At 40.1% G+C, this 27,235-nt stretch overlaps 1 protein-coding gene across 9 annotated transcripts in view; it reads left to right on the top strand.

Annotated features, from left to right (window-relative positions):
* The window catches only part of Tcf4 (transcription factor 4), a 338,712-nt gene that overhangs the window by 272,531 nt on the left and 38,946 nt on the right, over positions 1-27,235 (top strand). For all 9 annotated transcript variants that reach the window (XM_026783458.1, XM_026783457.1, XM_026783461.1 and 6 more), the window contains 3 exons: positions 16,469-16,574; positions 20,294-20,427; positions 25,755-25,887. In XM_026783458.1, the coding sequence (XP_026639259.1) occupies positions 16,469-16,574; positions 20,294-20,427; positions 25,755-25,887 (373 nt within the window). The remainder of the gene's footprint in view (positions 1-16,468; positions 16,575-20,293; positions 20,428-25,754; positions 25,888-27,235) is intronic.

Here is a 27,235-nt window from a genome sequence, read left to right on the forward strand (position 1 = left end):
ATGGGAAGTGTGTCCTTGTGTGTGTAAGAAAACTACAGAGGCAGAAGGTACCATTCAAGACTGCTTCTCTGCTTCTTGCCCAATATTAATTCAGTATTCAGTCTGAAATTTAGGAAAACTTACCAAGGAAACAGCCTGCTTTTATATATAATTCTTTTAAAAGTGAACAACCAAAATAACTATCAACAGCGCTTAAAATCTGATGTGAATTTATAAAAGCTCACCCCAGTGATCAGTTTTGGGGGGAACATGGGTGATGTTAAAAGATGAAATTCTCCTCACGTGTTTCATCCTTCTTAAAGGAGAAGAAAAGGCTGCCTTGGGGAAGGCTACTTAGTAGTCTTCAAATTCTGTCCATCCTTTCAAACTCTAAGAAGAAGATTCTTTGGTTGGGTAGTTTATTGATTGATGATTGATTGATTGATTGATTAGATTCTAGGTATTAGTAAATGGAGAAAGATTCACAGGGTATGAATGCTTTTGAATGTACGCAGTCACCCGCCCACCAATGCTCGAGTCCGTTCTGTTTCTTAGGATCTGTTCATGGTAGCCATCCACTGCAAGTATGCACTTCCATGGAGACACAAGGAAGAGATCAGTAACTTCAAGGACCATGTCAATTAGGAACACCAACTTACATCTGCCAAGTTAGACTCGTACTCAGACTTCATACTATCTGTGTTTTGAACACAATCTGAACCTTTGAGGAGGAATTTTGGGGAATCTGATGAGCACTTTTTTTTTCCCCTAGCTTTTTTACTATTTGCAAATCATTGCTTCCTGATCCTGGGGCGGGGAGAGAAAACCTCAAAGGAAAAGCTCAACAGGCGTCCTGGACATCAAATAGCTAGTACAAAACAACATTCTGATGACTTGCATGTAAATAAATCAGAAACATATGAATTAAACTTCTCTCAAAATACACATGGGTTGAAAAAGGGAGAAGTGCTGAGAAAATGTGTTTTGGGTTTTGCTGAGCCCATGACATTTGAAAAAATAGTATGAGACATTGAACAAACACAAAACATGGCTTGGCTCACCCATGCCTAATATTAGCCTCCCAGTTCAATGGCAAATCAATTTACCATATGCCCAAATATGAGCCACCTTTGGTCCACTCCTCCACACTTAATTGCTTGCAGTTTAATTTTTTTTCCAATTAGAAGCTCAAAAATAGCATCACGTTTCAAGGAAATGAAAATCTTAGCATTTTCTCACCCAGTTGGTTTACATCAGACTATTTTAGAAAGCACCAGAGATCATGTCACCTTAAGAACAGTCACGTTGAGCTGGCCCTCTCTGATGGAACTGACACATAGCAGAAGAAAAACATCATTTTTAGGAAACTAGCACCAATGTCAACTTTCTGGTTAAACAGAAGCCAAAACCCAGTTGTAGTCAAAATGGCGGAGCATGAACCGTACTGTGGTTCAACTGTTCTATCCTAGAAGATGGGTAGTGCATCACCAATCCCAGACCCTGGCCGAGTCTCCACTCTCTCTCACTCCTGAGCTCCTAAGAGATACAGGAAGTGCAAGATTTGTTCTCTCGCATGCAATGCTCTCAACAGACCTAACATTAGGGACTCTAAATCCTGGGACAATTGCAGAATCCTCAGAGCCTTTGTATCCTCTCTCCTTGATATTGTGTTCTTCAGCATCTGGCTTTAAGTACAGGAGCAGAACACAGGGAATTTAGGGAACAAAAATAGCCAGAGTTTCAGGCTCCTTCCACCAACTGTACATCTCTGACATGCACTTGGCTGAAATCCTGTATCTGCTCTGTGGACTAGCTTTCTCACTGGAGATTATCAGTTTGAAGTTAGAAGGAGGCAGTAGATTTCATCTGTCCTATTTAGGGACGACTTATTTTGGTTGCTTTAAAAACACACTTTAATGTATCTTTCCTCGTTCTTTATTCTGGGAGTGGCTAGAAGCCTTGCAGGACAACTAAGCCATCCCACCGATATTCATATCATGTCTAGTATGGGCAAGTGTTAGATAATCACTGCACAAGCTGGACAGAAGAAAGTCAATAGACATCTTGAGTGTACTCTACTAACACTGATCAGGAATCTCAGGCTGCAGAAAAAAGATACATGAGGCGACCTTTCCCACATTTGTAGGAATGAACTTTAAATGGGAATCAAGGCAGCAAAATCCAAGAATAGGCACTGGAAGATAACCACCTGGCATCTTGTTTACTAGGAAACAAAGAAGAAGGATTATTCACCCCAATGGCATCAAATATATTGGGGTAAAATGAAGACTGCCAGGAAAGTAGAACATGTGTAAATGGCAAAATGATTGGTCCAGTCCAACCAGCTGGGGGCAGGGGAATCCCTGGAAGCATCGAAGGGGAAGGGAGAACTGTATTAGGGGACACATGCAGCTAAGAGTTCTGTTGTTTGCTGTCTTCTTATCTGTGAGCCCTAATTCTACACCCCCAAAGTGATACATTGCTTCCCTAGCTTATGGCTCTGGGTTAGTTTCAGATTGGATTAGAGCAGGTAAATTCAAGTGATTGCAGCTTGTGATTTGTTGTAACTTCGTGCAACCTTATTTTGAGAATATGGGATGTGAAAACTGAGTTTCCCTGCCCAAACATAGTAAGGCAGATTCAGAGACCCTACTGTGGTGGAAGCCTTGAGAAACTTTGCACATTGGTCTGGGGTAACTGTACAACGTCAGTCTAATTTCTTTCCAGCTGTGCTGCCTCTATCTGTTCTTACCTGCCATCCTCTAAGAAATCCCATTCTTGATTCTGAGGGCACTTTTTGACACATGAAAGATTCTGGGAAGGTCCTTAACAATTGGTAATCTGATGAGTAAACATTGGGGTGGAGAAGGCTTGTTTTCCCTCTCTCTGCTTCTGTTCCTCATTTATTTGGTACATTCTATTGGCTCTCTACTCTAGGAAGAACTTTGCTCTGGTCATGCTTTACAGTGTAGCTTCTAAAATGACCATCAAGGGCAGGGCCATTGTCTTCTTTACAGTGTAGCCTCTAAAATGACCATCAAGGGCAGGGCCATTGTCTTCTTTGGAAGATAAGACCAGAGTAATTCACAAAAGATACACATTTCTAAAAGGAAAGGCAAGCTTGAAAAACCTTCCATTAACGTTATTGAAATGGCCTTTGTCAGAAGGTGATTTGGTCCATATCGTTTCTGACATCACACACAAATACCCATTACTCCCTGGGCTTGTCAGAAAAAAGAGAGGAGTAAGTTGCCTACATATCCAGCAGTCTGCTGTAAAGAAAACTGTCAAAACTATTGTCTGCGGGCAGGCTCTGCAAACAAGACACCCTGAGATCTGACCTTGTAGCGTGGTCCTATTCTCCAATGAACGTCGTACAACAGAGTGGATCGCCTGCCCATGTTCAATTCATTAGTGACACAGCCAAACCTAGAAAGGTCTCCTGCTTACAGTGGCCAATCCTCGTAGCTGAGGGACTGACCTAAGACCTGTCATGAAACAAGCACACGCTTGTTTCTGTAGAAAGGGAGAATATTAATCCTGCTGACAAAGACTGTGAGTGGCTTGGGCAGGAGGGCAGTTTGCATTTCATTGAGATGGCAGCCTCTGTTCCTCAGACTAACTACACTAGCTACCTAATGGTCTGTCTAGAAAATTACAGTAGAGCTGAGCACTCTAGAGCTGCGGTCCACAATCTGTCTCCCTACACGTAAGTCTTCACTATATATGGGTCTGAAGTCATTTCCTCGGGACAGGATGTGAATTAAGACCTGGTATGTGCTGTTTTAGTTTATATTTGTTTGTTTTGTTGATTGATTTTTAGTTAAGGTAAAATTAACCAGTACAAACTGAGCAATTCAGGCTTATTTAGTATATTCAGGATGCTGAGCCATCATGGCGTCTGATTAGTTTCCAAACACTTTCATGATCCCAATGGAACATCCCAGCCATTATACAGCTATTTTCTAGCCTTCTGCCCATATTTCATAAACTTCTGACTTTTATGTTACCATATACACAGACTATCTATACCATATATGCATATCAATTTTCTTTTTCTTTATCTATCTGACTATTGATTAGGAAGTTCCAAAGAGAAAATCTATTCTTTGCTAATTATATGAACAAAGATTGAACTTTTTAAACTGTTCCCCTTTTATCCATATTAAGAAACCATCTGGGTTTGACATTTCTGTTTTGAAAATCCAAGATTATTAAACAAAGAGGCTTATTAAAAGTTACATTTCTCAGACATCAAAGGAACATAATTACTATAATTGCATTATTAAAGAAATTGGTATTGTTTACATATATTTATACTGACCTTATTCCAAAATATTATTAAGATAGCTGGTAGTAAATGGTTGAACTGTTTGTCTCCAAAATTAAGAAAAAATTTATCATATGAAAAAATACCTAGAATTTCACTATTAAAGAAAGCCAACTTAATTATGTTTTGAATATGCCTGAAGACACAAACTAATTATTATTGACTACTTAGTTTTCTATTGCATGGTCACTTGTCAGAAATACAAGGTTCTTCTTAATCCCTCATTTCCTTGAAGAAGTTTTGAAATAACTGTTGTTATTGAATGTAGTTTCTCCATATTTCTTTTGTACATCCAGAAACTTCTAGCCTTGTGCTAGCTAGAAGCTCTGCTCTGAGTGAAACCAGGGAGCTATGACTGGTTGACTTTACCTAAAGTTTTCCCTGAGTGTGGAGGAGAGGTGGGCACCGACGTGAATAGCAGAGAGGAAGCTGATTGGCTTGTTGACAATTTGCATACCATTTTTTTTTTCATTTCAATCTGTGCCACAGAGGCCTACATTTGGTAATTATTTCATGCCTTTGTTTTCCATTGAAAGTACTTAAGGCCATATGTTTTAACAGAAAAGAGATAATTCCTACATTTTTTTCAGCTCAGTGAAAGGGGAGATGGGGTAATAATTTTGCAGTGTACCATGGCTGTTCAGAACTCTAGCAGATTGGAGACGCAGTGTTCATTACAGCTCTCTTGGTACATGAGAGAGGAAAGCATCTGTTTGAAGCACCAGTGCTAAATTTGATGTTTCAAAGCACAGCCTAGAGTTTGCTAGAAATTCCACTTGCCATCAGTAAACATCATTTACTGACCTGAAAGGTGACCTTCAGGTTGCTTAGACCATTGGTGATTTGTAAGGCTATTTGGCTTAAGGGCTGTCTCTTCTGACCTGGACTTTGGACTGAAAAGACATAGGATGTGTTCCAGTTCCTAACCTCATTTAGTTAGATGACGACAGGGATGTTTAGATACTTAATCTTCCTCTTGCCTGCTTTCTCCTAATGATACAATATGTATAGGATGATCGAACACTTGGATAGACAGTTAATCTCAGAATCATTGTGAAAAATAATAAGTCTTGAATAGTTTCAACCCTGAACAATGGATCAGTCACAGAATTTAACGAAATTTCCTTTTATGCGATTAAGTTAAATGTCAAAGTATATAACTACTACAGGTCACGGTGGCTCCACCTGTTCTCATCTTCTCAATTTCCCGTGGAGTCCAATTCTGCCCTTATTTCTTGGGTCTCTACTCCTGAAATTGTTATCATCTGTTTTTATTTAGAACAACTTTCTGAATGCCTCTCCTCCCTTCCTGACAAGCATTTGGAATTGGTGCCTGTTTGTGTTTACTGTATACAAGCACAACAACTGAAGACATTTGGGTTTGGAGAAGTAGAGATAACTCATTTAGAATTCCACAAGGTCAAATTATAAAATCATGAACATGTTCTTTTCTACACAACCTTCTGGGTACACTGTTGGTTCTTCATAACTTCACCAACTTCCTCAAGTCCTTTCTAAGGAACTGTAGTATTGCTTCCCAGCAATAAATACAGTGAAACGTGGAATCATTAAGATTTATCCTGGTGGAACCAACGAATACATATCTTTCCCTATGTTGTTTTAATATTCTCACTCTCTATGTATCTTGTCTGTAATGCTTTATTCATGCTTCCTTCACTGTATTTAGTGATATTTGAACCTCTGTGGTAGGCACTATACTCTCATACATGCATGCAAACGTATCTGCCTTTTAATAAACAATATTGCTCTTAATCTTCTTTTTTTCTGTGACCAGGTAAACTAGACAGCCTTAGAACGACTTCTTGTAGGCCACTACAGTACAGGATAACAGCAATAATCAGCACTGGAGTTAGAGTTCATTCCTATCATTAGTGTAGAGTCATAGAAATTGCTTTCTTGCAAATTTGGAGCCCTTATTTAACTGAGAAAACAGTATCTCTCGAGGTCATGGAGCTATTTATTGGCAGATACAACACACACTACTTTGATGTTTCAACACCTCCTAATTGAGCAGTTCTTGTCATCATAAAAATACCATTTGGCTGCCGAAGGTGAAGAAAGCATTGAGATAGGAGATAATCTGTTATATATACCTGAAGATCAGAATCTGTTGTGATTAGTGTAAATAAAGATAGAACCTGTGATAGAATTATAGCTCTTGAGGACTTAAAATAACCAGAGTGATGAAAAGTTGTTGTGGTCATGCAAAAGGCTCTTCTGAACATTATCTTTAATTTGCTGATGAGCATCCATCACTAAAAGTTGGGTAACAACTTAGTTAGGTTTCGAGAGCATATTAAGGAGTTGTGGTGTACTTAGCATTTACAGTATTTTCTCTGTGCCAACCCCGAGCCTGTGATGAAGCCAACTTCTGTGGAAATGGGTGACATAAGGACAGAACTACTAAGAAGTCAGATTTCAGCTGGTCCCAGGTTGGTGCAAGTCAGTGTTTACAGAGACCTTTAGCAAGGAGTAGCTTGGTTTGTCTAAGGCCCTTGAAGTTCAGGCCAAGGTGCTCACGATGTTGAGAGTGGACCTTGCTGTGATATACCAAGTTGAATGCAATAGCAAACATATGGCATCTGCTCAGTTAATGCTGAGCGCAAGAGAACTGCAGTTGTGAAAATGAAATGAAGTCTTGGAGCTAGAGGCTAGCCCACACAGATAAGGCTGTGTCCGCTCTGTATTTAGCGCACAGGTGATACTGTTTTCTCTTCTTATTGTTCTTGTGTTTAGTCCTGAGTTATTTTCATCCCCGAATCCCATGGAACTCTTAGCAGATGGTTTGTATCACTTTGTGTCTCCAGAAACAACAAACAACTCTCTATGGATACCTTCTCTTCCTTAGTGAAACCACATTCTGAAAAATCCTGTTTCTTGCAGCAGCCCCCATGAACGCCACACCTGTGTCCTTTTTGGACAAAGTGGATGTCTTACTGCTGGGGTCATGGTTCCTAAATGATCCAACCAGGACTTTGGAAAACGTTTGGTAGGAGCCCATCTTCAGTCATTTTGGAGTATGCATAGCCATCAAAACTTGCCATCGTAATACTTAAGAGATCAAGTTTGATATGGGACTTCATGATTCTTAATCTCAAACTTGCCACTTAGTTGAGCTCTTTAGTTATGTAAACTCTGTGTGCCTTGGGGTCTTAATCTGTGGAAATGCAATGTTAATCTAACAATGGGCTAAGGGAAAGAAAAAAGTTAAACACATAATATGGCTGGACCTATGCCTGACCTATCAAAAGTAATATGTTAGCAGTGTATATTGTCATCAGTTGGCCCTGTCCGTCATGACAAGAACTTGCATCCTCACAGACCTTGGTAATGGGTCTCTTTACAGTTATGGAAAGGTGTGCCAAGTTGGGACATCATTATTAATTGCTTTCCTTTATTTCTCTTTGATACCCCCCTAGCTGTCTTATGGAGGGTGGGTGTGAGATTTCAATAGTGTAGTATATGTCAAGAGCTCAGAATCCCAATTGTGTATGTGATGTCATAACAGAGAGAATCTATTCGGTCTCTCCTGGCCATTTTACTGTCTTGGGATTTCAGTGACTCCACTTAGAAAATGTTTTCTGAACTGGCTCTTGTAAACATCTAAGGTGCAATGTGACCACTCAGCAGTTACAGTTCTGTCTTAAATGTGCTTCTTTATTGAGGAAAGCGGAGGTTTTATTGGCGCCTATGTGCACCCCCTCTCCCCTCCCCCCGTACATCTCTACAAAGGCTGCACCCAGCTCATTTAAATCAATTTGGAAAGGGAGTCAGAGGTTTGAGGAAATATTCAGAAGTTATCTATGGGAAAGAAAGTAGAGGCAATAGCCTTGTCTTTTTATTTGGAGAGAGGAAATGATAAGACAGAGATGCGGGGCTGTAACTTACACCAGGTTTTCTGCAGCGACTGGTGGGCTTTGTTACTGGAAGGCACGTGCATTAGCATCAAGGGCACTGTCTCCAGTGTTGTCACAGAGCTCCTAGCAGGCTATGGGAAAGGAGGACACTGGCTGACGCCTGCCCGCCTGCAATCTGAACATTACTAAGGCTCCCCTTTCTCTCCTTTGGCCTTCTTCATCCTCTTGATATTTTTCACTTGTCATTTGACTAACAAAGACACAAGCATGGAAGGGATAGAACCACTGACAATTCTTTTGCTTCTTAACAGAAACCTGGAAATTTGCTTAGTGAGGAAAAAAAAATCTACTGGTTGAAACTAACTTAACGGATTTAGCTTCAAGTTTCACTACTCAAGAATGGATAAGCAGGAGTCAGCTACTGTTTGGAAGAGGAAATTGATATGTGGTGTTTATGACAGGATGTGTGGATATGTGTTTGTGGGAATTTATTCTAAATATATGACAAGTTCACAGAACTTTTTTGGGAATATATATATATATGTATTCTCTTTCTCATATTTTCTCATATTTTTTGTGATGTAACCTGGTAGAATGGAAAGAAAATATTGTTCTGTTAGTAGCAATAAAATATAGATGACTCACACATAATCGGTGAGTTTCATGTATGTTTGAAAAGTCATGAAATACTCTCCCATGACCTACCCACCCTCATGTGAGTCCCAGAATGACAATAAAAATAGTTTGAGAAATAAAATCTCATTGTGAACCAATTTAGAACACTTAGAACTATTTGATTAATTCCTTTGAAAATTTCATGGGCTTTAGTTAGAAGTGAAATGTCCACAAATTCATCATCTGGTGCCTGTGGCTGTCTTTCCATTTGTAAGGGGCATGTCTCTGTGTGTCAGTAGAGACTTGTAGGCACTGTTGTTTGCGCCTCCAAATGTGACTACTTCAATCATATCACAGTCTGGTCATTAACCATCACTTGGATGTCAAGGAAGAGCCCTCCTCTCTTCATCATTCAATTTTCCTTGACTTTGCACTACAGACTGAGAATATATCAGTTGGAGGGGTGCAATTCCTGAAGTTTGCTCTCGGCTCGGGTCTTGGGCTCTTGTGTATCTCTGAGCGTGATTAACTTCATTTTCATCTTAGGCCATGTGACTGAACTGTTTGAACCTGTTAACTTTCCATTTGGTGGCCATTTCAAGTCCTTAAATCCAGACGTTAGAATAGACTTTGGGAGAGGATACTGAGGATGGGCAGAGTTGGCTCACTATTTACACGCCTGGGCAAATCCTCAAACTTCTGCCTATTTTGCAAAATGAGGTTGAGTTCATTTGAGCTTCGAAAGCATGAACCCAGGAAGTGCAACAGAGGATGGCAGGTGCAGAGGTGACATGCCAAGAAAAGGGGAACCTCTGTAAAACTCATAGAAAAAGATAGATTGTCTTCAGGAATTCAATATAGTAAAACCGGAAAATAAAGAATAAGGGATCTAGTCTTAACAAGATAGATAACAAGAAAACTGGCCAGAAGTCTTTTACTGTTCAAAACCAAAAGCAGGGTGAAAGAGCCATGTCTAGCTCTCATCCCTTTGTTAGAACCAGTAGTGACCAAAAATGAACTTGCAGCTCATGAGTTTCATTTCCAACATAGACAGAGATCGGGGCTCATAGCTCCTCCTCCTTGGTATATAGTTTTCAGTCATTTTAGTAGATGGCTATTAAAGAAAAAAAAGTCTCAAATTTGTAATGCTACATAGGACTTTAAAATAAAAAGAAATAAAATAAAATAAAATAAAAATAAAATAAAAAGTAGATGGAACTCTCTGCCATTTCATCAGGTGGACATTGGTTGTATGTCAGCTGTAAGCGCTGTATTGGGGTTACCTGGAGTTGTCTCTCCCACCATCTTGGCAAAACAGATCCTCCTTTCTGGGGGAAAACGAGACAGAGCTAAGCTGTTGTTGCTGAGGCAAAAGTTCTTATGCTGGATGGCAACATACCCAGTCTCTCCTTATGGAAGGTCTCGTCTCCACCCTAGCACTGTCTGGCAGGATGCTTTACGTATAAGCAGTTCTGTGCTCATGCTGACCAGCATGGTGACCAATGGCTGCCTGTGGCTCTTGAGCTTCTGAAACATGGCCAACATGACTGACAACTCAAAACTGTTTCATTTTCAGTAAGTTCAGTTGAAATAACCCCCAGTTACTAGTGACAACCATATCCGACAACACTTTTCGAGACATTGTTGGGAAGCAATGAGTAAGTTTCTGGCAAAGTATAAATTTTGTGCATTTATTGAGTGCCTGTGATTGATTAGGGAGTGTGATTGGCATGATATCACTCATCATTATGGTGAGAATCGCCCCATTGGACAAGCAAGGAAAGCAAGCCCCAAGAGGTAAATTGTTTTGTCGTATCTTCATAATGAATTCTGAGAGTGGAAATTTGAACCCTGTGAGTCCAGTCCAGATCTGAGTAATTACAGAACCTTCCAAGCCTATGCATATCTAGTTCAGAGGCTGGTTCTCCATGAACATTTTCCTCTTCCTTATCTGTGTGTCAGCTTAGCTGACAATTTTACTTTAACTCGGTCCCGTAGAACTTAACATTGGCTGTCTCGTTCTTGTGAATATACACACAGTCCTGTCTACGAGCTGTTCTTGTGAATATACACACAGTCCTGTCTACGAGCTGTTCTTTCTTCTAGCTGAGACCTGGGTCCTTGAAAGAGTGGAAAAACTGAGAGTCTACCTTGTTGTTGAGTGATGAGTTGGTCAGCTGTAAGGCTTCAAAGGCCATGTGGAGGCCAACAGACCCCAGTTGAGACCATGTGTAAAATCTCCCAAGGTCTGAGCTCTGAGTGGACATCTGTGGCACTACTTTCATGTGGTATTTTTCCATTCGTTGTGGATAGTACGGTAACGCTCCGTAAGAATCTGGAACTCTCCTGCTGTTTCTGTTATCGCCTCACGCGGTTTCAGCTATTACAGTTTTCTTTGGAAATTGCATATGCTCATTGCACTTGCATAATCACGAGTGGGTGGTAACATGAAGGGGCAGTGAAGACCTTCTATAAAATATGGTGACCACCGACCCTTATTTTACATGGTCTGAAGCCATTTCTCTCTGCTCTTCTGAGTTAGAGTTCCCTTACAGGAAGCACGTTGCTTATCATATGCATGGTCTTACCATAGCATGCCTTGTAATATGCAAATAAAACTGGTATAGATGAAAAAAGACTAATGGGATCCCCAAGACTTTCTGTAAACTCTCATAAAAGTCAAACTCAAGTTGATAGTTAAGAATGTCTTATCCTACACAGAGACAGCAAAAACAGACCTTTGGCTTGTGTTTTCATATTCATACATGCATGAATACATGTATACATATTCTTGCATATGCATGTATGTACATGCGGCTATAATAAAGAGTATCAGTTTGAGAGTGGGGGCATGGGAGGGTCTGGAGGGAAAAAAGGGCAAGAGAAAAATAATGTCATTTTATTATAATTTAAAATATATGGAAATAAATAAGATCTAATTCAAAATATATGAAAATAAATGAAATGTGTAAATAAAGAATGTCTCATCTTCAAGAAGAAAGAATTGGGGACTGGAGAGTTGGGTCTGCATTTAAGAACACTAGTGGTTCCTTCAGGGGACCGGGTTCAATTTCCAGCACCCACAGGGTGCTCACAACTGTCTGTAACTCTAGTTCCGGGAGATCCGATACCCTCACACAGACACCTATGCAGGCAAAACATCACAGCACATAAAATAAAAATAAACCATTAAAATTTTTTAAAAGAGAAGGAAGAATTGGTTTTAATAGTATATAGACTTTGATGCTCAGTTCTACTTTCTCTGCCTTATTGTTGCTTAGCAGATTTTTAATGGGGAAAAGGCAAACTTTTCTAAATTGCATTTGTAGGCTTAATAAAAATCACGACAAGACCTGAACACAGTGGTTGATAATTTTTTTTTACATGTTCACAGTGTGTCAGGATCCATTCTAGTTACTTTACACCCACAGCACCATTTACTTCGCTCAAGCTTGCAGAGTAGGTCCCGTGGCTCCCACTGTAGAGGGAGGATCCTGGAGACGGGGAGGTTAAAAGAATGAAATTGTGAACTTGTACCACAAACACTGCTCTGCAGAAATCCTGAGCAATCTAACCTTTGTTATGTTTAAATCCTCCTGAGGGAAATCCATAGGCCAAGAGAGGGAAGATTAGGGAACACACTTACTCCACTCGGCTTGTGGGTGGGCATTCCTGCTTGATCCTTTTTTATAATGTCAGAAAAACTTATATCATTTTCTTGGTGGCTCGAAAGGGTCCTTGGGTGCAGCAAATGTGCCTACCGTAGGTCTCAGAATAGAAATTTTCCCCCCACCCCCACCCGTTTCAGTCTTTTGAGACAGGGTTTCTCTGTGTAGCCCTGATTGTCCTGGAACTCACTCTGTAGACCAGGCTGGCTGGCCTTGAACTCAGATCCACCTGCCTCTGACTCCCCAGTACTGGGATTAAAGGTGTGTGCCATCTCCACATGGCTACAATAGAAAGTCTATCTGTAAAATAAAATTATTTTTATACTTCCATCAATCTGTGGTTTAATGTTATCTAGACAATTTTGTTAAGCTTACGGCTTCTGTGATTTTACTTTAAATTCACAATTATGACAGCAAAGATGGTGATACCAACCTTTGATGCAAAATATATTATATTATGAATTTTCCAGGAGGCTTCTTCTCAACAAATGATTTGAGTGGAAGGGTGATGTCCCGTTGGCTTCAGCAAACATTCCCTGATCCAATTTGGCAATATTTCACACTTCCTTCCCTTTATGGGGAAGGTCAGAGTCCAGTATCCATTTTGATCTAAGTTATCTTTCTAGGGAAGTATGGGCCTTTGTTTCTCGTGATATTTTCTTTTTCTTCTTATTGGGGTCACTTAAATATATTGCAATGATGTTGGAGTTTTCCTTTCAAATTGGGCTGATTTTTTTAACCTAATTTCCTGATATATCTTGTTAAAAACAATTCCAGTTAGGTAAGTAATCTTACTGTAGACCTTGAAAAATAATAAAGTGGTACATATATGAGGACTTAGTGGAAATAATATCATTATAAAACAGTTTATGGGAAATACCACATAGACCACTTGGAACTGAGAAACTGACAACATAATCAACTAAAGTAGACTGTCACTGTCATTGAAATTTGAAATATTAAAGGTAGTGTGAACATTATTATTGCTATTTATGTAAATATCCTCTCTTACCTTCAGTACAATTTTAAATGACAGTGTCTATCAAATGATGAAAAATAAAGAATAACTAATTAATTGTGTAGCACTAACAAGTTCCACATATTGAAACAGTTCCTTGAACTTCCATTTTGAATTTTCTGGATGTTAAAATTCATGCTTTTCCTCATGGGGGGCGGGTGGCTGGCGTGTGGCTGGGTGGTAGAATGTTTCCTGAGGCTGTTCCACAGCTTCCATCCCATCTCCAGCACCTACATTAGTCAGCTATTAGTAAATAAATAAAATGTGGCAAGTTGAAGAAAATACATCCGTTGGTCTCTTCAATTTTCCAAAAACATATCTATGCAGAATTCACTTATATCAACAAAAATAAAAACCATTTGCCTTAAAGTGACATGTAAGGAGAGAAAAACACAGCATCTAAAGGGAAAATGAGTGGCAGGCATCTAAGTTGCTCTCTGAATGACTCTGTGTTATGGAAGATACACAGAAATTGCCCTGAAATAGCATAAAATGTGCACTTTTTCTAGTTAACAGGAATTTTCACCTTGTATTAATAATCCCCACGTGGTGTGCTGGCACCACACCAAGAGCCTTGAGTCTCAGCATTTAGAAGGCAGAGGCAGGCAGATAGCTGTGTGTTCAAGGCCCATACATACCGGATCCCAGGACAGACAGGACTACATAATAGAGAAACGCTGTCTCAAAAAGTCCAGAACAAACAATCAAAGTCTCCAATTGACTATAGAGTTAGGAAATCATAAATTACACATTGAAGTGTGTGCTAAAATATTTTTATCTTGTAGATGCTCTTTCACAAGCAGGCAATATTGAAGAATTTGTCTAAACAATCTTACCCTTAGGTATTTTAATTTATTCATAATTCAGAGTCAAAGTAGCTTTCTTTTATAGAACTAAAATAATGATAGAAATTCTTATCTTTTCCCAAATGTCTGAAATAATTTCATAGATCAAATGGTTTTGGTATTTTTATTGGTCACGTTTAAGAGTAGTGGTGGTAGAGTAGTTACTAAAATTAAGCTATAAATTATCTTCCAAGACCTAATTCCTGTACACAGGTAGAAGAATAGTATGAAAAGGCCAGTTTTCCCCAGTAACTATGTATTGATTTCTGAAACATGGAGAACAATGCAGAGTGCATTCAGCTTACATTAGGACTCATGGGCCAGCCGCATGTCAGGCTGAGGCATATGAACATACCATAGCCGTGGTGTGCAGGCACATTCTGGAATGCATTTGCACACAGTGATTTAGTGATCGCTTTGCCCTTTTCCTGGAAGGTATCATTCTCTCGCCCTTTTACCTTTGCTTGGGCCCTTTCTGAGTCAGCGGTAGCACCCCACCTGTTTTTTGGCTGTCTCGTTCCCAGGAAAGACCCAGGCTGGACCCCTGCCCTAGAGTTCACTCTTTGTTTCTTAAAGACACTTCAGGAATGATGTGGGGCTTCCTCCAGCCCCTTTTTATGAATGTTGTAGAAACAGAAATAAATTACCGTCCATACATTTAAGGGTTAGAGAAAATTTACAAACTGAAAAACTATGAAAAATGGGACTTAAATCCCTCGGGGACTCAGGGTGAAAACATGCTTGCTGCCCACAGCATGAACGGCTCTTTCTGGTGTGGTTTGTTTTGTTTAACATCCAGGACCTCCAGACTTTCAAGGGCGTGTGGAGCATTTATTTGATGTATGGATACAGATGCACACTTCCCACATCTGTCTCTGTGGACCTAGCCTTTGTGAAATCCTAAACCTGGAATTAATACTCAAGCTTTATGAGTCATGGATGTTCTAAGAGAATTATATAATTTCTAATTTCTAGGGTGTTTGATATACGTGGCAAAAAATGGATTTTTTTTTTTTTGTAATCCTGCCGCAGCCTTTTTGTTAGTGAATTTCCTCCCTCTCACTGTGACCTGTGAATATCAGTGTAGGCTCACTGCCAAGTTTGTGAGCCGCTGCCTGCTTCAAAATGGAGGCAGGAAGGTATCCATTTTCATCAAGAGGATGAGCCGTTCAGTCTTTCCAACCATCTGGAGAGGAACTTTTAGAGCAAAGGAAAATGGGAATTAAAAGCAAAGAAAAAAAAAAGATTATATTTAGCAGAAAAGGCAAGGAAGAGAACCAATTAAAGTTAAACTATACCTTATGAATTTATGCTTTGCTGTGATGCTGCTTGCTTCAAGGAAACATAAACAAGAAAACATGAGGCCTATTTTTATAAGGCTCTAGCTCCCCAAGTCTCAGGAGGGTTCATAAACGAATGTTAAGTAAATTAAGTTTTTGGCACACTTTTAAAGTTTATTGTACACACAAATATAATAAGCACTTGAAAAAAGAGAGAGAGCCCCTCTTCCTGTGTACACACTGGTTGTTGGTGGTCCTTCTGTTGATCCAGGCTCTTAATGGCCTTTTTTCATGCATCTCTGCAGACAGTGTGTGGATGGAATAGCCTGATATATATACTCATTGCTAGTTCGTGTTCATTCTCTCTCCCTCCTTCTCCACCTCTTCCTCCCTCCTTTCCTCTTTTCCTCCTTTTGCCTACCTCTTCCCTCCCTCCTGCATTTCAAGTGAAATTTTTAATTGAAAAGTAGAGGTTTGGTCTATCTTTGGGAGAGACTGTGTGCAGGACTTTCTGTGTTGCCCCGAACATGCTCGTGGGCCATCTGTGTTTTAAAGCAAAAGGAATCTGTAGACGGGGGCTACTCTGGCCTGCAGAGTGTGTTTACCTCTAGACACGGTTTGCAGTGTTCTCGCCTGGACTGGAAAATCTCATACCTGATGATTTTATGTTAACACAAATATACAGAATTTTTTTTCTGCTATATCCAAAGGAGGCAGTGCTTCTCGGATTGGATCAGGCTTAGACTCTAACAGCATCCCAGTTTTATGTTTTGTGCCAGCTTCTCATCGAATCATGGATGTAGAGATTCTTGGATCCATGTAGAAAGTTGAACTCATGTGGTTCTCTTTCCCCAGGTCTATGCTCCTTCAGCAAGCACTGCCGACTACAATAGGGACTCGCCAGGCTATCCTTCCTCCAAACCAGCGGCCAGCACTTTCCCTAGCTCCTTCTTCATGCAAGGTAAGGTCCTTCTTTGCCTGCCATTAGAGTTATACACAGGGCAAAAGAAATGGAATCATAGACAAGGGTTTCAGGGGCATTGGGGAGGGAGATGGAGGTGTTTCCCCTCTTAGTAATTGAATTCCATACCTAATTAAGTCAAAATTACCGAGAATGGTTTTTCTTTGACATTAAAGTCCTTTGACCTCTAATGGGTTAAAAATAAATTGCTTTGTCCCACATAAAACAAATGCCTTGCTGCTCTTCCAAGATTGTTGGCCTTCAGTATCTCTGCCATCTCCCAAACATATGTGTGTTTAGGTACATCTCATCTAGCTCAGGGTATGTTTTGGAGATCTTGTACTTAGCCAAGAGGAAAAAGATTCCCCTTGGGTCCAGCCCTCTATAATGTTTTTAACCACTTACTAATGTGTATGTGAGAATAAGGGTTCCATTTAAGAATAAGTGACCCATTGAAACATGGGATGTTATACAACATGACATACTAATTTATTTAAGGTAAAAGAGAATTTTGAATTCCATGTACAAGGAATACATGGCAGGGACATTTTAGCTTCACAGTGAATAATGACTATGTGTTCTTTTAATTATCCACTGTAATCAATTTTTTAAAAAAGCAAATAGTTATGTATCCCTGAGCTTATACTGTTGCCTCTGGTCACATCGCTCCTCCCTATTAGTTGGAAAAGACTGGGATCATCAAACTGACACCAGCTACTTCATAAATGGTCTCTTAAGAGGAAGGAGTTATCGATTCCATCCGGGCCATATCTAGGATACTTAAAACTATGATGGTCTTAGTCCCAAGATACCCTGAGGTTAAAGGTGCAGTTTTCTAAACTCCTGTAAATACACAACTCTAACTCCTTCTGCCTGGATGTGTGTAATTTACGTGGGTATACATTGGCACAGTAAAGGGACACTGCTTTACACACAGTGACACGTGGGAGCGATAACACACTTGGGCAGTAATACCAAGGGACCGAGCGGTCTGGTGACTCACTAAGATTGCAGAGGGCACACTCAAAATTACTGCAATGAGAAGAGACTCATCTTTCCCTTTCAAGTTAGCTCCTTCAGATTGCTGGTTTGCATGTGAAGTTCTCCAGAAAGTCTATAAAACAGAATGCAGCAGGTCCCTTGGGATCAGGGAGAATTTGTTCCACACATTACTGAGCTCATGGTTTCCTCTGTCTTTGTGACCTGACCTAGGTGTAACTCTCAAAGGGTCATTGGCTAATCACTTGAGTACATTCTGTGCCATGACAATGGGCTTATTGCTTTCAGCTACAAACCATGGGAGAAGGTGTCCTACGGATGCTGCCAACTCAAGGACTTTTTATGTCAAAAAATCAGGTTTTAATTAAGAAAATAAACAGAAGAATAAAATCCCTCAATGTGTTTGAGAAATAGGTTGTCTTGAATGGTGCACATAGCAAAGAGGCCAGGTAGATTAAAGCAGTAAATTCCTTTCCACAGCACACCCCGTAAACTATGGGAAACAGATTTGTTTTTCAGCATATGAATACCAAAAAAAAATCTTCAGTTGACATTTATGATGAGCACAATTAATTTGCACACATCTAATTCTATTCTTTCAAAACAACATTATGCCAAGATCATAGGATGTGATAAATATTAATTTACTCTGAAAAGCATAATTTATGTAAAATACATATTTTTATAAGTCTGCGTGGAGTAGCGTACACTGTGTTAACAATCCTAAGTGTATTGCCACACCATGCATCGTGCTGTCAGAATATTTCAGGAAAATGCTTATTCAGTGATATGTATTCCTAATTCATTTGTCAGATGCGCACTCAGTTTAAAGTGTTAGTGGTCTTGAACTTCATATTTAAGTTTAAGGTGATATTAATCTTCAGTATTCCATGCGAAATCTAAAGTATATGCAATGTTAACTTCGGGTCAGGAGAGTTCTCACAGGGGATGGTTCTTCCTGGTTGAGACGGGTCCTGAGTTTGGGTCCTTAACGCCCATATAGATGGCAAATGCCTCTGACTCACGCAGCCCTAGGGAGGCAGAGACAGGTGCATCCCTGCATCTTGCTGAGCATCCAGCCAGCCATACTAGAAAGCTCCAGGCCCAGTAGGAGACATTTTCTCAAAAGAATGACTACTGGCCTTCACATGCATGAACATATATTTTTGCACCTGCACATGTCTGCATACACATGAATACATGCACATATACACACAGGCACACCCTCCAAAACCAGTTCGCTTTTTGAAGCCACTGAGTTTCCACATGGTGATCACAGAATTAGCGGCTTGATATTTCCGTCTCCCTCACATCAGTCCCTTCTGGGTTTGGGTTAGGGTTAGGATTAGGTGCGAGGTGATCCTATCAGGGCGTGGGCGAATATGTGGTTTTGCAGATGTGTAATGGAAAGGGTTTTCATGAGCATATTTTAAATTTACCATTGTAAACTTATTTTCACCTCCACTTTCCATCTTTGGTTACATGCCCACAGCTGTCAAAATTGCAGATATAAATTTACTTACATGGTTCTTAAAGGAAGAAATCCACCATCTCTCCCTTTGTGCTCTGCAACCAGAGTCGTTCTGAAATTCTAACTTCAGAGTTTAAATGTTCAGTGAAAAAAAAAATCCCACAACTTCATGAAATAAAATATCAGATGAAATTTGCCTGGTTTAAAAAGACTGTGGTTTCGTCATGTGATTGTCGCAATGAGCCTGTTTTCAGCAGGGCATACCTGCATACATTCAGCATGAAGCTGGTGTCTTGGTGTAGATCCGGTTCTTAATCATTTCTGCTCAGCTACTGAGGAAAGGGGGAGGTTGGGCAGATTAGCAGTGGTTCAGACTGTTTCTTGCCCTTACGTTTGTTTACAAAATCAAAATGAAACAATTGCAATCTATATTAACCACAGGGCCGGGCAGCAGCAGGGAGGAATCATTAAGCTTGCCTCTATTCTTCCGTTAATATGAAAGATTACCTGCACACTAGAAGAGACTTTAAAATGATATCTCTGTATGATTTTCAAACTCCGTTACCTCATATATTTATGAAATCCAGAGTCTGTTCGTGTTTTTGTATCTATATTAAGGCATGCATATACTCACATTGCACCTGAAGATTTAAGAGAGCTACATGCATACATACCAAATTCCAAAACGACCTAGGACTGAAAAATATCTCCCCCACTGACTGTAAGATAATTCCAACATTAATTCTCCATGTTGCGCATGGCACAGAAATGAAATCCAACCTTCTAAATTTGGGTTGTTCTTTTCCAGTAGTCATTGCGGTGTAGTCTCTTAAAATTTGCAGTCCTGCCAACTCTGTAATGTCTCAACTATTTTATTTTCACCTCCAAGTTTGGGAACAGTTTAACTTTTTAGATGACTTTCCTAAGAGCAGTGGTCAGGGATTTCTTCCAGCACGAAACACCTTGCTGACATGATACAATTCTGCACAGAACCATGTTCCGTTCTTTTCCAGTTGAATTTTTACCGAAAACACTAACTTAAATGTTTCTGTTTGTTTGACAATATAAAAAGTCACGGGGGGCGGGGGGTGGGCGACAGATAGTGATGACTATCGTATGATGTCATCAGAAAAGCAAGACAAAGATGAATACACAACAGGAGGTTATTTTCAAGTATATGAAGAAACCCTATTCTAAAAGGCAAGGCTGAATGCCTCCGCAGAGCCATGGTTTTCTTTGTCCTTTCCAGATGGCCATCACAGCAGTGACCCTTGGAGCTCCTCCAGTGGAATGAATCAGCCTGGCTATGGAGGGATGCTGGGCAATTCCTCTCATATTCCGCAGTCTAGCAGCTACTGCAGCCTGCATCCCCATGAACGTTTGGTAAGGAAGGCTGGCGGGGATGGGGTGAGCACTCGCCAGCTTCTGAGTCTCCTCTCTGTGTGTATGCCAGAACCGTGCAAAGACGCAAAAATAGCTCAGGCCTCTTATTCTTAGAGTTTTATTGTTTCGGCGATCAAAGGCCCCACAGACACGGATCACCTCTGTAAACCTTGTGGAGCTTCTTTGTCATTGTCCTTTGTTTATTGTATTTTGTTCTGTTTTCTTTATGGCGATGTCAGCTTCCTTTGGTTGATAAACACGGTGTTTTTGAGTTCCGGGCTTCAGTAATGGCAGCGCCTTGTCTTTTTTACTGTCTAAAATTCTTAGCCGAGAACGCTCGGCTAAGGGTGGGACAGGAAAGATTTGAGATCACAGGGATTTCTATGTCAGCGTTGGCCCTTTGTGACCTACTATATGGAAAGGGTTTATGTTTTCTATGTAGTCTTGTTGGGAATAGGAAGCTGTGGAATTTCCACGTTCATTGGGTTTTTAATTTTAGTTCCACACAAGTGCCACGCATGTTCTGTCCTGCTGAACAGCCCTGTGAAAGCCACTGGCTTGTAGAATATTAAGTCTTTCCTAAGCAAGGTTTTTCCACTCTTCCCATGTCTTCTGCCTTCTCACCTTCCTATAGTATAATCCCTTGTCCCCAAAGAATCAGCCACCTATCTCTAGGCATAAAATCTACTACAGCCAAGAATCTACTTGTGTACTTAAACCTATTATTAAGTAGAAGAAGAATGTCTAGATTAAACCTATCTCAACGCAGTGAGGCAGAGTGTGATAGAGAAAGACATCCAAAATCCTGGTCTGATCTCATGTGCACACACAGTTTCATGTACCTGCATATCCTTTGCTAGACACACACACACACACACACACACACACACACTTCAAACCTCATAGATATGAAGGAAAGTCTATGGCCATGGTTATAACTATTGTCCTTCTCTTCTTCCTGCTGTTTTTCCTCATTCCACATTTATTACTTTTTCTCTGTCCTGATCAGGGAAATTCTTCATGGATTCCTGTGGTCTCTGCTCTCCTCTGTTCAACCACTGCACATATAGAAGAAGTGGGGTGGAGGGCAGCTCTATATCCTTCTCTGATGGCCGAAAGATCCCAGATATAAAAGTTCTGATATCCTTGTAAATCCATTCTCAGTTAGTCCTAGAGCTCCGGATACCACGTGGCCCTGAGAAGTAGGCGGTAGCGATGGGAGTAGCCTGTTTGTTATCTCCCTGATTTTAGCATATTTTCAGCAAATAGCAACTGATTGAGTTCCAAATTTCCTCTTCTCCCACCCTCTACATGGACACATTTCAGTGAAAGCTTAGAGAAATATAAACTGTAATTATGATAGAATATCTTTTTGTAACATTTTTACTTATCCAACACCATTTCCTATTTTTCCTGGGATTCATAATCAAAACTAGGGGATTTATGATGACAAATTAATGTTTGGAGTACAATATTAAGTTTTAGAATTTCAGTCCTTTGAAGGTTTGTCCACGTCTTATTTTTCCTTCCCCTAAAGTTATTTCTTTTCTCTTATCATATTTTATAATTTTGCATTCTGATTTGATACTATCCCACTAAAGTTCACTGCATGGGGAAGGAGCCCCTAAATTATGCTCAGATGCACAAAAGGTATCATTTCAAACCAGAAACCAAATACATTTTAGGAGAAATTTTAATGAATCAAAACAGTGTCATCGTCCAAAGAGAAAGCTCATTTTAAAGTAATGTCTTAGTGGCTCACGTGAGAAACTGCTTTGGTAAAGCATTGTGTCCATCACAGAACTCGGGTTCCCATTCCTAATATGACCAATTAGCAGATCTCAGAGAGTACGATTTTTGCTTTAAAGGGTAAATGAATAAGGTCTCTGGTAATGTTTCCTAATGAGTTTTCCCACTGAGAGTGAAAGTATTGAATTATTACATCTAGTTATCATTGTAATTTCAGTATTTAGCCATATGACAATCTCTCTCTGAAGTGACTTTGAAGACTCTGACACTGATTGGGAATAATTTGAATATACAACAGCAGCCAGCATCTTTTATCTTGAAAATAGTGATGCTTCCCTACAGCTCCAATCTGTAGCATTTGGCTAACCCCATGTTGCAAGGGGCTAACTCTTGAGGAAGAGAGATTTCCCTAGATTATTTGGGGGGTATAATTTGACCACTACTGTATTATCTCTAAAGGTAAAACGTTTTGGAAACATCATTAGCCCTGTGATAATAGACTATATAATTAGGAAGTTTCAGTTCCATGCATTTCACCTGCAACTGTCAAGCTACCAATTTGAAGTTTTTAAATCCCCTGTACAGTGTTAGCTTTTTACAACTGCTCATGACTGCGTGGTGCAAATACATACACAGAACCATCCTCATGAGTGGAGTTTCTAGTTAACTTTTGGAATGGGTCTTTATAGAAAATTGAAGTTTGGATATTTTGGCAAAGATGTTTGAAAACATAGGATAGTGTTTTCATTGCCTGATGTGATTAACACATAACTCTAGCAGTGTTCTGAGGAAAAGTGAAATTTTAGCATTAAAGAAGTTCCTTTTGTCTTTTATTTCTGTGTATCGGTAATTTGCAGCTGGTCTCAGGAACCACTGGACAATGCTTAGAGATTTGTTTGTGGTTACAAATAGGATATAGATACTACTGTGGTCCAGTGGGTAGAGGCCAGAGATGCTGGTAACCATCCACACAGTAAAGCCCTATGACAATGAAATATCTGTCACAAAAGGCCACAAGTGCCAAGAATATGAGCCCCTAACTTGGCCTATAGCATGGTTTCATTCTTAGTATATACTACCAATTCAAAGATTTTTGAATCTTCAAATCTCCCACACATCACTAGCAGACATCACCAGTGTGAAAGCTTATAGCACTTGCATGATTAATAGATTTTAAGTTGGGTACCCGAAGGGAAAAAAATTAACAGCATGGGCATGGAAAGCCTTGAAACATTATAGTAAGTAGGGTAGGCAGTAATAGCTGGAGAAGGAGATCATGAAAATCTCTTAGAGTTTGTCCTTATATCTCTAAAAGAGACATATATCACTCATGTTCTCTGTGCTGTGTTTATTACTTCTCTGAGTAACATTAGTTTTCAAGATACTTCTCATTGAAAAGTAATCTGGCTATAAATCTCATTAATTTGTTTCAGCATCTAGTTTTCTATGTGTCTCTAAAAAATAACTGATTTAGTGGGTATTACCTTGGTTTCCCCATAAAACTGTGGGGATTTTTTCCTCCTGTTCTCTGCACTTAGCCTGTGTGTCATGTCCTAAGTTATCTTTCATTTTCCACTAAGTTAGGAGGGTCCAGAGAGTCTCAGTCATGACTTTCTTTTTCCCCCCATCACATTGTTACAATTGTATCTAATTGTTACAATCTTTTGATTATATTTTGCATTTTCTGAAATCTTCTTTTTTGATTTCTGCAAAACTCAGCAAGCAATACCACTCCATAAAAGTATAGTCCTGCCATCTTTCTCTCTTTCAATTCTTTCCCACATGGTCTATATTTCTATAATAATCTTTCCTCAGAGCATAACCATGTCCCAACTTTTCTAAGTTTGGTTTTCCAAGTCCTGTGTCCTATCTAGTCTTTCTTATTATTTATACTATAGAGTAGCCCCACTCTGTTATTCTTTAGAGAATATTGTATGGGCAACTTAGGAGATTCAAGTCCCAAGTGTCAATAAGTTTTAACAAGAGGCCTAGGGGCAAGTAAGGACGTTACCTCTACCTTTTCATTGACATCTTCTATGTGTATACATCTCGCTACATGGAGGTGGTATTTTCAAAGATATCCATGTGTCATTGGCAGACCCAGCTCTGAAATGCAGATGTGTGACCTGGACTCTTTGGTAGCCTCTCAAATTAAGTCATGCTTGAGTCCACTGTCCATTAATATGTACTGTACTGTTGTTGTATGTTCATACTTAGCTACTGGCGTGAGGAGGTATAAGCTCCACCCCCTCCCCTTAGGGAGGTCACAGTTTTATGGGAGTGAGCTTAAGCAGCAGGCAATGAATGGCATGAGAATGAGTGTGAGGTGGTCTAGTACAGAGTGCAGGTTGATCTCAGACGACAGTGGTAAGCAAAGAGAGGGTCTTCCAGGAGAGGCAGAACTCCCCAAGTCCGTTGGCCAGTACCAAGAAACCACTTCCCTTCCTGTGAACAAATGCCTGGGTTTTAGTACTTCCTGGTGTTTGCAGTATCTAGTAGCTCTATTTTAAAACTAATTTTAAAAGCATCTCTAGTCATGAGACAATAATGATCCATTGCCCAGCCTCTATTTTTAAATTAAGCAATTAAATGCAACTGCAATAATGATATAATAAAAACTTGTAGACTATTAATTTTTTACATGCCAGGAAAATTTTTATCTTTAGATATTTTTTGGTAACATATCTATAGCACATTCAGATGCTTATAAAACAAAAATGCGAGCAATTTTCAATGACTGGGTTTTTTGTTTGTTTGTGGGAAATTAGCTTGAGGTGTCCTTGTAAGTACACATGTTCCTTTAGGGTTGGGTACAGCCCAACTCATGTGCCACCCTAAATCATTTGAACAACTGGCTTAGTCATTGAATTTGAAACCAGGCAACCTGTCAAAGATGCTCTTACCTTCTAGTCAGCTAAATAGCATCTGAAACATGCAAAGAAAGAACTCTGAGCAAAATAAAGCGTAGGCAAGCCTCTGGGTCCCGAGTCAAGTTATCAAAGTTGCTTGCGAGCTTTCCTACACTCGTATCTCAGAGTGAATTTGTGTTCAATTCTTTGAAAACTTTTTCATTTCCTTCCTTTTTCTTGATGCTGAGATTCATTCAGCAAGGTGACACAACTGGAGAAGAAGGTTCCTATAACTTGACCATGTAGTGGTTAGAGGCTGGAGTCCAATGTAGCATGGACCCTAGAGATCTGTATGCTGTGTTCATTATGTAGTACAATCTTTCTCACTTGTCTAGTAGGCCACAGAGGAATAACAGAAATAGTTGTGTATGTTTCTAAAGTGTATGGGATGATTTTTTTTTAAACCAATGACTTTGAGATTTTGGAGTTTTTAATCTTTTCTTAGTGCCCTAAGTCAATAGGGTATTCTTTGACATTTGATGTAACCACAAATCCACCTTGGAGCTCTGTGTATTTGGTTGTTTAGAAATGAAAGCAGGCAGAAAGAAGCAGGATGTTTGCTTGACTGGGTTGAGATTCCGAGAGATTGCAGTCCGGTGAGTTTGGATGACATATCAGAATGCTAAGTATGCCATGATTGATGTCTCCTCCTTTCTGCTCCCTGCGCAGAGCTACCCATCCCACTCCTCAGCAGACATCAACTCCAGTCTTCCTCCGATGTCCACGTTCCATCGTAGTGGCACAAACCATTACAGCACCTCTTCCTGCACACCTCCTGCCAACGGGACGGACAGTATAATGGGTGAGTGATGCCCATGCCAGCAAAGTGGCCAGCGGTCCATGGCAGGGTTTAATAATAAAGGGCTCTCTTTCTCTCCTCAGAACAGACTTACAGGCAGGCAATACATGTTTGTCATATCGCTGAGCAAACACATGATTGTGTTGAAGGGAATTATCACTGACTTGCCCATAGTCACTCTTTTTTTTTTTTTTGGTGACAAGAAACTGAAACTTGGCTTTGTTGTCCATTATGAGTCATTAAGTTAAATAAATGTTTAAGTAAATGCAGATTCTGTTGCATCTCACATTTTCAGACACAGGGGAAGTTAATTGTTCTTAAGGTTATTCATAGAAGACCAGTGAGATAAGGGAATGGATGTCATTTAATAGCAGCCGGAGATTGACCATTATGCTGAGGTCTTCGTCATGATGTGTCACTGTCTTCCAAAGACTTGTTTATATGAAATTTTCTATTAAAAGTCCTTTTAATAGCTAGATGACTATAACCTTCAGAGAATTAGCATTATGAAGGCCTTGAAGAGAAATAGTACTTGTGCGCATCAGAGAAATCGCTGGGTAACAGTGGACCAGAAATGGTTTCCTGTGGGCTTTGTAATAAGTTTAGGCTCAGGAAAATTGTTGTTGCCAAATGCATCATCCACACACATCCTCTGATGTCTGTTGCGGTCCGTTAGTGCCGATGGATCTCTGCCAGTGCTGTTTTCCTGAGGGAAGAGCTAGGCAGGGTGTTCAACTACTCCTAAAGACAAGACTCTGGTTGGTGAGGAAGCAGCCTCTTACCTGTGGCTCAGTCTTGACAAACGTCCTGTTCTGATGCATAGCACATCTAAACACTGTAAGGTCTTCAGAAAACCCAAGGCTTCACTGGTCACAGCCCACTCCATTCCACTTGCCGCCACCCTTGACAGGTGCCTTGGCTAGTTGTTGTGTGACCAGATGCCTCACTGAAGCAGTTCAAGAGAGGTGAGTTGCATCTGGGCTCATGGTTTGAAAAGACACAGTCTAGAATGACCTGCTTTGGTAGGTAGAGCTTGTGGTGTAGACTATTACATCTCAATGGATCAGAAAACAGAGGTGAGACCAGAAACAGGGCCAGGCTGTCCCGATTGTGCTGTGCCCACGGTTGCCTGTGCCTGCCAGCACCCATGTCTCACAGTTATCCACAGTCTTCCAAAACAGCACCGCCAGCTAGGAACAAAGTGTTCGGATACGAGAGCCTGTGGGGGACATTTCCCACCCAAACTGTAACAGCTTGGACTTTGAGATCACTCCCAGAGGGTCACTGATGAAAAACTCAGGGTTTGCTTTAGAGAAAACATCAGGCTGCTGTTTATTGCTTTCGTTTTTTT

This window comes from Microtus ochrogaster, chromosome 18, assembly GCF_000317375.1.
Source record: "Microtus ochrogaster isolate Prairie Vole_2 chromosome 18, MicOch1.0, whole genome shotgun sequence".
Taxonomy (NCBI): Eukaryota; Metazoa; Chordata; class Mammalia; order Rodentia; family Cricetidae; genus Microtus; species Microtus ochrogaster.